Raw genomic sequence first — 15,760 nt, 5'->3', positions numbered from 1 at the left:
ATAAAATAAAATAAAATCAACCAAATAAAATATATTTTTATGATTTTTTTATGACTTTTTTATGATTTTTTTATGATTTTTTTATGATTTTTTTATGACTTTTTTATGACTTTTTTATGAATTTTTTATGATTTTTTTACGATTTTTTATGATTTTTTGTTGTATATATTGTCCTCGATTTTCTTTGTTTTCCGAAATACTTAAGAATTACCTAAACCCCATCTTTACATATTATATACAAAAAAAAATTGATACCATTTCTATTAATATTGTTCTCAATATTTTTGTAAAATTAAAAATAATATATATTATATATTCGTAATGCATACATACCTAGGAATAAATAATCACAATCTTTTCTCAACTTTTTCCATTTTATTATATTTTATTTTTTCATATATATATATTATATAATAATTTTATTGGCTGCCTCGCTAATCTATTTTAAGTTTTTATATTGTTATATTTTTTTTATTTACCCCAGTAAATATTTTTTTTTTAATTTATCATATTTTATCTTTGTTTTTATGGGTGTCAATCCGCATATATATACAGTTAGATATTTTACTATTTTTATTTAATACAATTTTTAATTAGTACAATTTTAAAACAATTTAATATAGTTAGTAAACTATAGATATTTCGATTTTTTTAATAATACATTTTTTTTTTCATAAAAAATACCCATGTATATATAACCAATTTAAAATAAAAAAAAAAAAAATCAAATAACAATAATCACAGACTGAAGATAATTCATTTCATTTATTAGTTTATTTTTATTTTTCTTAAAAATATGTCTTATTCCAATTTTTTTTTTTTTTTAACTTTTCCTGACATATTAGTAGTTAGCTAGCTATATTTTTTTCTCAAAAATGATCAATTTTATACTTCTTCAAAATAGACAAGGAAAAACCATATTTTCAAAATGGTATGAATTTTAAATAAATATGAAAATAAAGGTACTAATATATATATATACATACATACATATATATATATATATATGTGTCCACACTTCTTTATTTTTAGGTATATAAGTTGTGATGAAGGGAAAAGAAAACAAATTGAGAGAAACATAAATAAAATTTTGATAAATCGAAGCAGGGTTTATGCAAATATATTTGTATATGATCAATATAAAATTATTTACAGATTATATGCAGGTTTGTATATATGATAAAAACGGCTTTATTTCGTCATATGTATGTATAAATATGTATATATATGTACATGTACATGTACATGTATTAGCTTATTGCCAACGTAGTAAGATATATTATACATAGTCTGTTTGTTTTATTGTTCATATTGATATAACCATTTTTAACATTTATAGGTCTTTATTTTATAGTATGTATTGAAAATGAAAACGAATTTTATATTCTCGAATTTATCCAATTTATGGCTCAACTGTTAGACGCATTTTTCACAAACGTATGTGAGTTAGACCTTCTTTTTAATTTTCATTTATTATATTATTTTTTTGATAACATAATATTAGGAGGTTATATATATGAAGTGAATAAAAATATAATTTTAGATAAAATTAGTAAAATAAAAAAAATTTTATAATTCTACATAATAATATACTATCTCACAAATTATACCTATTCAACAGAAACCCTGAATTCAAATATCATTTATTAAATTTAATACTAACTTTTTTAAATCACATAAAAATATATAATAATGCATATACATATAATTTTTCATGTGTATTTATTTCGTCTTATTGTTTTGTTTTTTTTTTGTTTTTTTCTCAACTCTGTTTTTTTCTCAATTTTTGTTTTTTTCTCTTTTGTTTTTTTCTCCATTTTTAGCGTGAAAAAAAACTGTTAATTTTTTGATTATATTAATTAATATAAGATAAATAAAATGGTAATAAACTTATGTGATATATATAAATATCGAATTACATTCATATGATGCATTAACAAAAATATGCAACAAAAATTGTCATATATTCTGTATTATCCTAATTAAAAATTATATACATTCCTTTCACATTATTACTAAACACCTTAAAACAACATCTCATATAATAGAAAAGAAAAATGAAATATATTCTAAACATTTTTTTTTGTATAAATTAAAATGGGATTATAAAATCAAACATAAATAAAATTCTATACCCATTCCTTTTCGTAATGTGGTTAATTTTTTTTTTTTTTTTTTTTGGAAACTCATTTTTTCTCCTACATGTTTATAATAAAAATCATATAATATAATAAATTATGCGGAAAAAAATTAAATTTTTTTTTTAAATTTTAAAAATAAAAAAAATATCGATATATAGATATTCTATAAATAACATTAATATATAACTTATTTTATTTTGTGATAATAACTGGAAAACAAATGACTCCATGAAATTTACACTATCCATATAGCCACGAATATGACTAGCCATAAATATGACTGACCATAAATATGACTGACCATAAATATGACTGACCAAAAATATGACTGACCAAAAATATGACTAGCCACAAATATGACTGACCAAAAATATGCTTACAAAAAGATTGCAAACATTTTTAAAAGGTTTATAAGATTTTCCAAATGGGACGAAATTAAAAAATATGAAGAATGTTTGGAATCTTTGGGCAATCATGAAAAATGTGTACGTATTGATATAAATGGGAAAAATAAAAAAACAACAAAATATTTTTTTGATAAAAATAAATATATATATGTTAAAAATAAAAATGATATTAAATTGTTTGATAAAAAAAATGCAGGGAAATTTCACAATGTTCTAAATAACCCAGAATTGGGCAACCTCCCTATCTGTTCTGAAAAAAAAACAAAAGAAAATTACCCTACAATAATAAATACAGAAAAAAATAATAAGAATATAAAATCGAATAACACTATATATTATTTAAATAAAAATGGAATAACAACAAAAAAAGAAAGACAACTTGAAAGATCTTTCAAAATTTTTAAAGACATATATGATTTAACAAAAGATGAAATTATATTTATGAAATTTATTGAAAAAATAAAAATAAAACATATATTTTCTCTAATAAATAATATAAGAAAAAATATATATATCGAAAAAAAACAAGAAAACCAAATTTTAAATTGTATTTATAAATATTTAAGTTATCATTGTTATGCTATGAGACTTAATGAATTTCTTTTTTTTCTTTTTATATTTCCACAAAATATAAAATATTCAAATAAAGTTATTTATTATTTGTCCAATATAATTAACAAAAATCAAATAAATATGAACACGTTCATAAATTTAATAGATGAAATTAATTTATTTCATATTAACATACACATTAATCATATATATATAGATTATCTAATTAGAAATATACACAAAATAAATATTTATAATGTTTTTTATTTATTAACTAAAGGTTCTTATATATTTTTAGTCTTACCTACAAATGAAAATTCATCTACAACTCAGTTAAATAACCAAAATCTTTTGTTTAAAAAAAAATTATTACAATTATTAAATGAACAAGCTAGCTATCCAAATTTTGAAGACATAAAAATGGAATATTTAAATTTTTTATCTTACAATTCTGAAAATTATAATTTTTATTTACACACTTTTTTTAATGATGTATATATTAGTTTATACAAAAATATTATTCTTCATAATTTTGATCAAATCATTAAAAAAAACCCAAAAAATATCGATTTTTTTAAACGTATAGCTAAATTACCTTTATTCAATGTTAGTATAAATTATATTAACCAATTATTATTAAATAGCTTAAATGACATGAACATGTCAGAAAAAAATGTACAAAAAGATAAATGCCAAAATTTTAAAATAAAAATATTCCCTGATTTTATTTCAGAAAAAGACAAGCAAAATAATCATTCAACAATCAACACCCACCAAAAAAATAATGATATAAAAACTGAAAATACCACAAATTTAAAAAAAAAAAACAATTTGGAAAATAAATTAATTAAAAATAATTCCAAAATAGTAGATCATAATAATATACAATGGAGTAAATACAACATGTCAAATTTAGCTATAAATAGTTACACACTAGAACAAAAAAAAAAAATGTTTCTTTTTTGTTCTCCTTCTGATAAAATAAAAAATTCAAATTATAGCCAAGTGAAAGAAAAATATAAAATTCCAACAAAAATAACAGATAAAAATATTAAAATTTTTCTTAAATTTTTAAAAATTATAAATTCACAAAAACAAGAATATATAAATAATATTATTCTAAGCAATCAAAAAAATAATATATATAATACAATGTTATCTATGAATAAAATTGCAAAAAATGAAAAAAATATACCATTTACAAAAACGTTTCTCACTTTTTTTGAACAGTGGGAATATATAAAAAAAGGTTATATCGATGATTTAGTAAATACAAATAAAGAAATGAAAATAATTTCAAACATGATCTCTTTTAAATCTGAAGCTCAATCACATACCTCAACCCTTATCTATGATAAAGAAAAAAAAAAAGACATACAATCTATCACCACAATACAAACAAATAATAATTGCAATTCAAAAGATGTATCTCTTAATCATAAAGATTCTAAAATAGAAAACGAAAATATAACACAAAAAAAAATTTCACAATTTGTTCAAAACGATGAAAATGAGGAAAATGGAGAAAATGGAGAAACTAATAATGATGGTAGCAATGGTAACAATTTATGCTCGCCTAAAAGCCAAATATCGTTTCATAATGAGATTGCTATAAATGAGCAAATGCAAGAATTAATAAATAAAATTTATTTGAACCCACAAATTAAAAAAAAGTTTTATCATAAGTCTCAAATAAATTATATTTCAAAATTTTTTTTTTATGTTTGTAAATCATATGAAATATATATAAATAATTCATATAAAGATATACAAATGAAAGAATATAAAATTTTAAATAAAAAGTTTGAAATAATTTTTTATGAAATATTTACTTATCTTTTTAAATCTTTAAATCTTATAAATATTTCAAATCATTTATATTTATTTATTTCTATTTCTAAATATATAAATATTAATGAGTTGAATACATTGAACCTAAATAAAGAAAATAGACAGCTATTAAATTTAAAAAGAAAAAATAAATTTGTTAATATTTTATATGCAATTCATACAATTCGAAAATACCAATATGAAGATATTAAAGATATATTACAAGATAAAGATAATGCTAGATACTTAATTTTTAGAACTCTTTGTGATGAAAAAAACGATGGAAAAAACGATGGAAAAAAAGATAACGATTTTAATTTGCCAACAAATGTGTATATTAAAAAAAATCATAAAAATCTTCAGAATGTAATCCTTGAAAATTTTGATATAGACAATGTATTTTCCTCAGAAAATAAAAATATGAACAATGCATGTAAAAGTGTAAAAAAAAAAAAAAATTACACACTACCTGACTGTTCATATAAAAATGATGTAAATAATATGAACATACATATATCAAATATGTTAGAAAAATATCCATTATTTAGCAGTTTTAATTATATACTAATTTTTTTGAACAATTATTTAGATTCAAATAAATTCAATCTTAACAGTTTTTTAGTTATTATATTTTATTTAGAAAAAATTGTTCCCTCTTCGTTAGTTCATCTTTATCATTTAGAATCTATAATATATAAAAACCATCAAAATTTTATTAACAAATATTTTTATATATTTAATGGCTTATATAATAGCCAAACAAAAATTCTTAACAAGTCATACACAATTCAAATAAAAAAAAATTCTATTCAACTAGTTAACGATTGTATACCTTTACAAATTTTAAGACAAATTTCAGAATCAGAACAAAAAAAAAATCACCAATACAATCATAGATGCAACATATTTGATAATGTTGAAAATATATTCAAAAAAAAAAAAAATAATAATTATTTTTTTTATTCACCAGATAATACAATAAAATTCTTTTTCTTATATAGCCAAAATAAAATATATCACTCATCTATATATTATGATATAACAAAACATTTGTACAAATTTAATATAAATAATATAGATAATAATATAGCTTTTCTTATTTTTTCTGTTTTAATTCAATGCAAACACATTTATAAACCTTTTTTATTTTCACTTCTTAATCATATCCTAAATTTAGAACAAAAAAATTATAGAAACAATTTGTATATTTTATCAGCGATTTTATTAATGTTAATAAATCAGTGTAAAATAAAAATAAAAAAAAATAATAAAATGCACACAAATTATGTCTATATAAAAACAAAGTTCTCAAAAACCAATTGGAAATATTTTTTCCCTATCCATATTTTTGTTTCAAGAAATATAAAATTTATTTCGGATCAGTTTATCAAAACATCTGAATCAAACATCACATCTAACTATCATATATTTTGTCGAAATAGAAAAAAAGAAAATTGTTTAAATACAAGTTCTCTTGAACCTTCTCTTATTAATTTAAAAAATATTGAAACACTTCTCAAAAATAGTATTCCCAAAATGATACAACAATATAAAGAATACATAGAACAATACCAAAATAAACAAATTGAAAAAGAAAAAGTAACAAAACAAATTAAAGATCCTTTATCCTATTTTTTTTATTTAGACAATGATATTGAATCATATTTGTTTCTTATTTGTCAGAATTTTTTATCTTATAAATTTGTAACCAATTATTTCATATTACCAAAGAACTCACTTTATTATCGAATTTTATCCCATTTAAAAAAAAATCAAGAAAATGAATTAATATGAAACGGATTATTCAGTTCATTATGTTATATATACTATACATATTTTCTTAAATATTAAAACTGTGCTTGTTTTTTTTTCGTTTTTTTTTCGTTTTTTTTTCGCTTTTTTTTTCGCTTTTTTTTCGCGGTGCTTTGTGTAGATTCATCCGGTTAAGCCATACAGATGAAAAAATAAATGAAACTCAAACATGTGCATGTAAGAGGCATATACATATAGAACCTCGAAATAAAAATGATGAAATGATAAAATGATAAAATGATGAAATGATAAAATGATAAAATGATGAAATGATAAAATGATAAAATGATGAAATGGTGAAATGATGAAATGATGGAATGATGAAATAACGAAATGATGAAAATGATGAAATAGTTCAGGAAAATATTACTCCTTCTTAAAAATTTCGAGAAATTTCTGAATACTGTCCTTTATCTGATCCTCAACTTCAGACAAATCACAGTTTTCTTGAATTTTCTTCAAAGTATCAGAATAATTTGCATCTAAATACTCAAAGTATTGTGTCTCAAATTCCTGAACCTGATTTATGTTTAAATTAGCAAGATAATCTTTTGTTGCTGCATAAATTAAACATATTTGATAACTAATATTAACAGGAGAATATTGTTTTTGTTTTAAAATTTCTGTAAGAATTTTTCCTTTTTCTATTAATTTTTTAGTAGATGCATCTAAATCAGAACCAAATTGAGAAAAAGCAACGATTTCTCGAAATTGTGCTAATTCAAGTTTCATAGAAGAAGCCAATTTTTTCATACATTTATATTGTGCACTACTTCCTATCCTAGATACACTTAACCCAACATTAATTGCAGGTATAATACCTTTATAAAACAATTCACTTTCCAAAAATATCTGTCCATCTGTAATTGAAATAACATTGGTAGGAATATATGCAGATACATCATTATTTAATGTTTCAATAACAGGCAATGCTGTTAAACTACCCCCTTTTAAACTATCATTTAATTTAGAAGATCTTTCTAATAATTTTGAATGAATATAAAATATATCACCAGGATATGCTTCTCTACCAGGAGGTCTTCTAAGTAATAAAGATAATTGTCTATAAGCAACGGCTTGCTTGCTTAAATCATCATATATAATTAAAGCATGATTTCCTCTATCTCTAAAAAATTCAGCCATTGCACATCCTGTATATGGTGCTAGAAATTGTAAAGGAGATGCATCAGATGCACTTGAATTAACTATAATTGTATATTTTAATGCATCATATTTTTTTAATAAATTAACTAATTTAGCTATATTACTTTTTTTTTGACCAATTGCTACATATACACAATATACTTTTTCATTATCAGGAACTTTATCATTTATATTTTTTTGATGAATTATAGCATCTATAGCTATAGCAGTTTTACCAGTTTGTCGATCTCCAATAATTAATTCTCTTTGTCCTCTTCCTATTGGAACCAAACTATCTATACATTTTATTCCAGTGATAATAGATTCATTGACACTTTTCCTTGCTATAATACCTGGTGCTTTAACTTCTATTTTTCTTCTTTCTTTTGTTTCGATTTTTTTTTCTCCATCTATTTCATTTCCTAATGCATCTACTACTCTACCTAATAATTCATATCCTACATTTACATCTATAATACGATTGGTTCTTTTTATAATATCTCCTTCTTTTATATTTCTATCATTACCAAAAATAACAATACCAACATTATCATATTCCAAGTTAGTTGCCATACCATATGTTATGTTACTTTTATCTTCTTCATTATGAATTTCTACTAATTCTGATGATTTTACATTATTTAATCCAAAAGCTCGACATATACCATCTCCTACACTTAATACATATCCAACTTCATTTGCGCTTGTTTTAAAATCAAAATTTTCAAATTTCTTTTCCAAAATTTTAGATATTTCTACTGGACTTATTTTTGTTGAAAAGCTCAAACAACTTTTTTCCAACCACGGTTTTCTTTTTCTTGTCACTGCATTGACTAGCTTTTTCCCGAAATCTTTATTAATTCTTAACATTATTAATTGTAACAAATTTATATTATTTTATTGTGTGTATCTCACCTATTTATATTTTCCTTCTTTCTGTACTTTCAAGTAAAGTAGGTTTTAATAAATCAGCAAGGTTATATACATATATTTTTTTTTTTTTTTTTTTTTGTGTGTGTGAGACCTCTTTGCTTATTCTTTGATAAAACCTTGCTTGGCAATTTTGCTGCTTGGCAATTTTGCTACTTGGCAATTTTGCTACTTGGCTTGTTTTCTAAACATACACAAACGAAGTATGCATATACGGCCTGACTTGACTTACCCACTTTATTGTTATTCCAAAATATGTCACCTTTGAATGATTGTTTTTGTTACTTTGAAAAAAATATTTACACGCATTTATTTGTATTAATTTATTTTATGTATCTTTACTCTTGTATATAATTATTTTACATTTATTTTTTTTTTTTTTTTAAATATTATGGATTTATTTTTTCCATTTATTCAAATGTAATTTAAAATACCTAAACATATAAATTAATAAAATCCAAATATATATATATTTAAAACAAAAAAAAAAAATTGATATATATATAGTAAAATGCAATTTTTGTTACTTCATTTTTTGTGTTTCTTTTTTTTCTCTGATGTTTAATGTACACATCAATTCATTGTGTTATATATGTTTTAGTATAGGGCACACAAAAATATATGACATGTTCATATATTATACATTTCACAAAATTTTGTATTTAGTATAATTTCAATTCATATCTTTTAAACTTGTTTAATTTCTTTGTTTATATTTAATTATATATTTATTTTTATTTTTTTCCATACTTCCTTTTTTTTCAATAAAGATTTAAAATCTAAGAGTGCAACACGAGATATTATTCCTTATTTAATATGCGCCCATACATACATACATATATTTGTGTGAAACTTTTTTCTTAACTATCAAAATATCTAATTAATGTAGGAATAAGCAATTTTATTCCTAAAAATAAGTTGCCATAAATAATTATTATAAATAGTTGTCATAAATAAATTATATACATATATAACACTTTTGTGTATGTGTTTGGTTTATCTCACATTTTTATTAATACACAAAGGTATAAAGGCAAAAAAAAAATATTTTATTAAAACGAAGTTATATTTATTGCATATATGCATATCTTTCTTGTTGGGATAGAAAGGGAAAAAATGTTTCTTCATTTATATATATTCTTATATTTTTCATTTATATATATTCTTATATTTTCCATTTATATATATTCTTATATTTTTCATTTATATATATTCTTATATTTTCCATGTCAAAGGTTTAGTTCTTATTTATCTTCGGTTTGTTCAATTGCAATTTAATCAATTCTAACTGGTTTATTTATTGACTGTTGTTTCAGGCTTTTATTTTGTTCGATTTGTGTGCCCGTTTTATCGCGGTGTTTTTGCACACCGGGAAAACAAGCTAAAGTGAATTTATACGTGTTTTTAGCTAGCTTTTTTCTTTTTTTTTACTATTTTACCTGAACAATGTGCATACATATTTATGCATATTCCTATTTAAAAAATAACGCCCTTTCCTATTATTAGTTAAACTATAGAAATAACAAAGGCATTTACTCTTATTATTTCAATTAATACAATATATGATCATATAAATATTCACCACACATATCCATGTTTATACATACCATATATGCAAATATATTATATACAATGAAAAAAATTATGACCAAAAAAAAAGCTAGCTAATAAAAAAGCTAATTTTATTTCGATTTATTATGTTTGTGTGTAACGCTATTATTTATTTGAGATTTATTTTTAAAACTACATGTCTATTGTATTATACTGGTCATTGTAGGTCTTTGTTTTCAGTACTGCCAATTATGAGTATACATAATTTATTTTTACTATTACTACTTTATATAATAAAATCGACTAAATTGTGAAATAAACTTAAACTAAAAAATTATTTAAAAAATATTTCCCAAATTAATGAATATTATATAATGACGACAAAATGAAGTTTGCAGTTATTTTTTTAAAATTGTTAGTAATAATTGTTATAATAATTCAAGAGATATCCCTTTCTAGCTGTATTATGTTAAATAAAATATTTTTATGGGTATTAGACAGTACATTTATTATTACAATATCCTATTTTTTATTTAGATCAGTAAACAATATACACATATATACTATATATGTATATAGTATAGTAACAAAAATAACAATAATATTTTTTGTATCATTTCCAAAATATATAATGAATAAAAATCATGAAGATATATTAACAATAGATTATTATGATATATTTTCTTATAAAATATTTTTAGTAGCAACATGTATATTACTATTGATATTAGTATATGTATTTTTATTTTATATTATAAATTTTTCTTTTTTAAATATACATAATATTAATAATGAAAATTCTATATTTTTTGTTATAATTGTTCAAGTTACTATAGATATAATAGATATATCTCACTTTTTTTGTTCTAGTTATTTTAATTTTTTTTTATATTATTTTAGATTAAAAGGAGAGTATTACATATTTAATCGTCTTAATTTATTTTTACACACTTCACTAAATACACAAAATTTAATTCAATTTTATACTAATACTCTTAATATATATGAAATTATGTTTATTATATATGGTGTATTTATATCTTTAAATATATTTTTACATGCATATTCTTTACCTAGTTATTCCTATGAAACTGTTATACAAAAGAAGGGTGGGGCTATATCAAATACCATAACAAGAGATCATAATTATTGTATAAATAATCCCGAAGTTTATTTTATTCATTTTTCACCTCTCAATAATAATCCACTTTACAACTTAAATGAATATCTGAATCAAAAAATTTTTAATTCTAACTCACTAGAAGGGAGAGAGAAAGAGAGTTCTCAAAAAAATGATATTTTTCTTTCTTTCCAAAATAACGATAATACAAAAATCAAACAAAATAATAAATTTCAGCTCAATGTAGGAGGGGATGCAACATCTTGTCTTAAATACATCACCATTTTCCGACTCCTCTTTACTGACATACCTTTTCTTGTGGCTCGCTTGTTTAATTTTGTTCTTTTCTTGGATGGTTCGTAAAAAGGAGAGAGAAAGAGAGAAAAAAAGAGAGAAAAAAGGGAGAGAAAAGGAGAGAAAAAAGGAGAGAAAAAAGGAGAGAGAAAAAAGGAGAGAGAAAAAAGGAGAGAAAAAGAAAACAAGTTAAAGAATAAACATTATGATGGGTTCCAAACCTATTGGCCGTTTCATTCGGGAAACTCATGTCCAGTTGGAGGGCGATACGTGCATATCTGCGAATCTGTCTACGTGCTTACTTTCGCATAATTTTTCATTTTTTGCATAATTTCGCATAATTTTCCATTATTTTTCATTATTTTCTCAGCACACGCGGCTCAGTCTCTCTTTGTTGTAAAAAACATCTGCTTCATAATTATAAACACATCCAGAATATATCGAAATTCTAAGTACTATAATAAAAATGATAATGAAGATAATAAAATGGGTATAAGGAAAGAGAGTGAAAAAATATGTTCAGATGAAAGTGAAAAGAATATATACAAATTTATAGGGAATGAAAGCAAAGATAATAATGAAGAAATGAAAATAGAGGAGGTAAAACATAATTTTGAAAAAAAAAAAAAAACTACAAGCTTATTAAAAGGTTCTATAATTAATAAATGGTTTAAAAATAGTATATCTAGTAAAAAAAAAATAATTAAAAAAGAAAGTTTTAATGAAAAGGTTAATATTTATAAAATAAATGAAGCATCTTATAATAGACCTACTAATATTATTTATGATAAAATTCAAAAATATTATTATTTTTTATATATAAAATATAATGGAATAAATTTAAAAAAAAATATATCATGCTATGTTGATGATATTAAAACAAATTCAATAAAAAATATTCTTTTATTTATTTTTTTCATTTGTCTTATAGCTGTAAAAATAACAATTATAGCTATCATATATGCATTTAATTTTGATAACCAATTAAAACAAAATTTATATCAAATTACACATTTTCATAATATCCAAAATATTGAACTATCTTTAATGCTTCAAATTATTTTTATTATTATTTCTGTATATGCTATATCTGTTTTTTTAATTAATTTTTTTACATATTCTTTATTTGAAGCTATTTTTATGTTTATATTATATATTTCAAATCTTTTATCATATTCATTTGTTTTATTTATTTTATCTTTTTCTCCACCATCTTATAATATATTTGTCTATTTTACTGCCCAAAAGGATATACTTTTAATTCTGTGTGTTTTTATTTATGAGGTAAAAATAAAATTAACAAAATATTTATTTCTAATAACAGTTTCACATATATTTTTTTATTACTTTTTCATTACATTTATGCAGATTCATTTATTTCTTTCTGACTCATACATGTTTATATATATGCTAATTGGTGGAGAATATATCACTTATAAATATAGAACAGAAAATAAGCAACAAAATAATGTAAATAATGATTATAAGAAAATTGAAGAAGTATCAGTATCTATTTCTGTTATATCATTTATGGTTGTTAAAATAATAAAATATATGAAAGCACCATTATTATTAAATAGAATTATAATTGGAAATAATTTCATAAAAAATACTAGACTAGATAATTTTTTATACTTTTCTCATATTAAAGAAATAATTGTAAAACTTATTATTTATTTTTTTTGTTTTTTTATACTTGAAAAAAATGGTTATATAAATTTTTTTTTTTTGGTAACATTATTCTCAATTAATATATTTATATCATTACTTTATTTAATCTTAACAAAAATATACAGAAATGCTGCTATGAAATCTATAATTGTCCAATCCATATTTTCGGATATAAATCGAGGTATGCACACATTTCTCACGTTCGCTTTTTATCTTGCCAAATTTTCTTGCCAAATTTTATATTTCTTCCCCCTTTTCAGATAAAATTAAAAATTCGAATATGACTCCTCAAATAAATCGCCTATACGCCAACTACTCCTATGATCATTTAATTTTGTTTAACAACTCTTTAAATTATTTTTAGAATTATTGAAAAAAAAATATTTTCATTCATGCCAATATTAATCGTATGCTTATACTTGGTTAAATTTAAAAAAAATATATTTTTTATTTTGCGAACAAAAATATATGCATATATACACACACTTACACAATTTGATAAACTAAACAAATTTACTAAAATTAAAAAAAAAAAAAAAAAAAAAAAATTAGGAAACTTATTATATATTAATTTTTCTACCTTTTGAACTATTGTAAAATATTTATTGGTTTACTTTCCTGAATCTAAATCTTCGAATTTTCCAAAAATATCTTTAAATTTAATTCCTATAAGAGAGTTCGTTATTTCGGTTTCTTTATTTTTTATTAATAATTTTTGTTTTTTAATTTCTTCTTCTAGTTTGATTATTTTATCTATATCTTTAGGTTTATTGGAAAAATGATTTTCTTCAATTATAATATTATTTAAATTTAAATGATAAAAAGTACCATTTGTTGAGAAACTATCAGTTTTTTGAATTTTTATTTCATCATTTATTATATTTGTTAGACAATTTGGTGATATTTCATTTGGGCCTGATTTATCTTCATCTTCATCTTCATCTTCATCTTCTATGTTTATGTAACTTTCTTTTTTTTTATTCTCTTCAACTTGATTCTTTTTTAATATTTCATTTGGGAATATATAATTTTCTAAAACATCATTTGAATCATTATCTTTTAACATATTTAATTCTAAATTTGATAAATTATTTTCTCGAATTTTATTCATTTCTTTATTCAGTATCTTAGTTAGACATTCCATTTTTTCACATTCACAATTTTCTCTTGTCATTTTATTATCCATCTCTCCTTTTTTTTCAGTATCAATGGGGTTCAAAGCGTTCGTTTCGCCCTCCTTTTCTCCTTCATTTTTTTCTTCATTTTTTTCTTCATCTTTTTCTTCATTTTTTCCCTCCTTTTTTCCCTCCTTTTTTTCTTCATTTTTTCCCTCCTTTTCTTCCCCTTCCGCTTCTATATGCTCTCTTTTGCACCCAACGGCGCATTTTGTGTCATTTTCAGTTAGAGTCGTGTCATGGATAGTTTGATTTTGTTTTTTCCCTTTAAATATAATTTTTTTATTTTTAGTATACCATTTATATATCGTTTTTAGATACTCTAACCTATATGAAGTTATAGTAGATATGTGTATGTCACTCAGTTGGTCATTCAGTAATTTATAAAAACAAAGAGATCTCCATGTATAGTCTTTATCTTTATCTTCATCTTTATCTTCATCTTCATTTTGATTTTCATTTCCATTTTCATCTTCATTTTCATTTCCATCTTCATCTTCATTTTCATTGGTATTATATATTTTTAGTATATCTTGAGCAGAAGGGTAATTATTTTTTAAATCAGTTTTTACTTCTAAATAAATTTCTTGGATTTCTATATAAAGAGATTTAATATTATTTTTCATTTCATCTGTTAAATTTTGTTTACTTAACAATTCATTTAATTCATTTAATAATCTATTTTCCTGACTATCCATTCTCTTCAAATTTGTTAAACAATTTTCTGAGCTTTCTTCAACACATGTTTCATCATTATCATTTTTTATATTATATTCTATTTTATCAATAAACAAACCTGCATTATTTTTATTCTTCACATTTGATTCTAACACATTTTTAGGGAATACATTTATTTCTCTTCCTGTATAATTGTATATTTGTATACATGGATTATCATTTACCAATATATCTTTAATACTTCTTCTCACTTGAATTTTTTTTAAAGGCGGTTTTTTTATTACATTATTTTTAATATTGACTCGGTTATTTAATTCGACCTTCATTTTTTTACAAAATTTTAAACAAGTTATCTATTAATTTTGTATATTATGTATGCATGTATTAATATATAAAAACACACATACATCAAAATTTGGAAATCCTTTATATACTCATTCAGACTATACCAACAAA

General features: G+C 21.5%; 5 protein-coding genes across 5 annotated transcripts; 3 read left to right on the top strand and 2 right to left on the bottom strand.

Annotated features, from left to right (window-relative positions):
• Nucleotides 1-875: 875 nt before the first annotated feature.
• Nucleotides 876-1,575, top strand: PY17X_0314500 (AP-2 complex subunit sigma, putative; the record flags this gene model as incomplete). Its single annotated transcript, XM_022954995.1, has 3 exons — nt 876-931; nt 1,033-1,166; nt 1,340-1,575. 3 exons carry the CDS (start codon nt 876-878, stop codon nt 1,573-1,575), a joined length of 426 nt encoding a protein of 141 aa, XP_022811484.1.
• Nucleotides 1,576-2,497: 922 nt separating this feature from the next.
• On the top strand, nt 2,498-6,724 carry PY17X_0314400 (conserved Plasmodium protein, unknown function; the record flags this gene model as incomplete). The annotated part of the gene is made up of 1 exon (XM_022954994.1): nt 2,498-6,724. One exon carries the CDS (start codon nt 2,498-2,500, stop codon nt 6,722-6,724), a length of 4,227 nt encoding a protein of 1,408 aa, XP_022811483.1.
• Nucleotides 6,725-7,108: 384 nt separating this feature from the next.
• On the bottom strand, nt 7,109-8,755 carry PY17X_0314300 (ATP synthase F1 subunit alpha; the record flags this gene model as incomplete). The annotated part of the gene is made up of 1 exon (XM_721445.1): nt 7,109-8,755. The coding sequence occupies one exon, from the start codon at nt 8,753-8,755 to the stop codon at nt 7,109-7,111; it is 1,647 nt and encodes a 548-aa protein (XP_726538.1).
• Nucleotides 8,756-10,751: 1,996 nt separating this feature from the next.
• PY17X_0314200 (conserved Plasmodium membrane protein, unknown function) lies at nt 10,752-13,815 on the top strand (the record flags this gene model as incomplete). Its single annotated transcript, XM_022954993.1, has 4 exons — nt 10,752-11,841; nt 12,151-13,064; nt 13,149-13,632; nt 13,712-13,815. 4 exons carry the CDS (start codon nt 10,752-10,754, stop codon nt 13,813-13,815), a joined length of 2,592 nt encoding a protein of 863 aa, XP_022811482.1.
• Nucleotides 13,816-14,061: 246 nt separating this feature from the next.
• On the bottom strand, nt 14,062-15,630 carry PY17X_0314100 (conserved Plasmodium protein, unknown function; the record flags this gene model as incomplete). Its single annotated transcript, XM_719867.1, has 1 exon — nt 14,062-15,630. One exon carries the CDS (start codon nt 15,628-15,630, stop codon nt 14,062-14,064), a length of 1,569 nt encoding a protein of 522 aa, XP_724960.1.
• Nucleotides 15,631-15,760: the final 130 nt, after the last annotated feature.

The sequence above is a fragment of the Plasmodium yoelii genome (assembly GCF_900002385.2).
Source record: "Plasmodium yoelii strain 17X genome assembly, chromosome: 3".
In the NCBI taxonomy this organism is placed as follows: Eukaryota; Apicomplexa; class Aconoidasida; order Haemosporida; family Plasmodiidae; genus Plasmodium; species Plasmodium yoelii.
The sequence above is the reverse complement of the archived record's forward strand: the minus strand, read 5'-3'. Positions and strand labels throughout refer to the sequence as shown.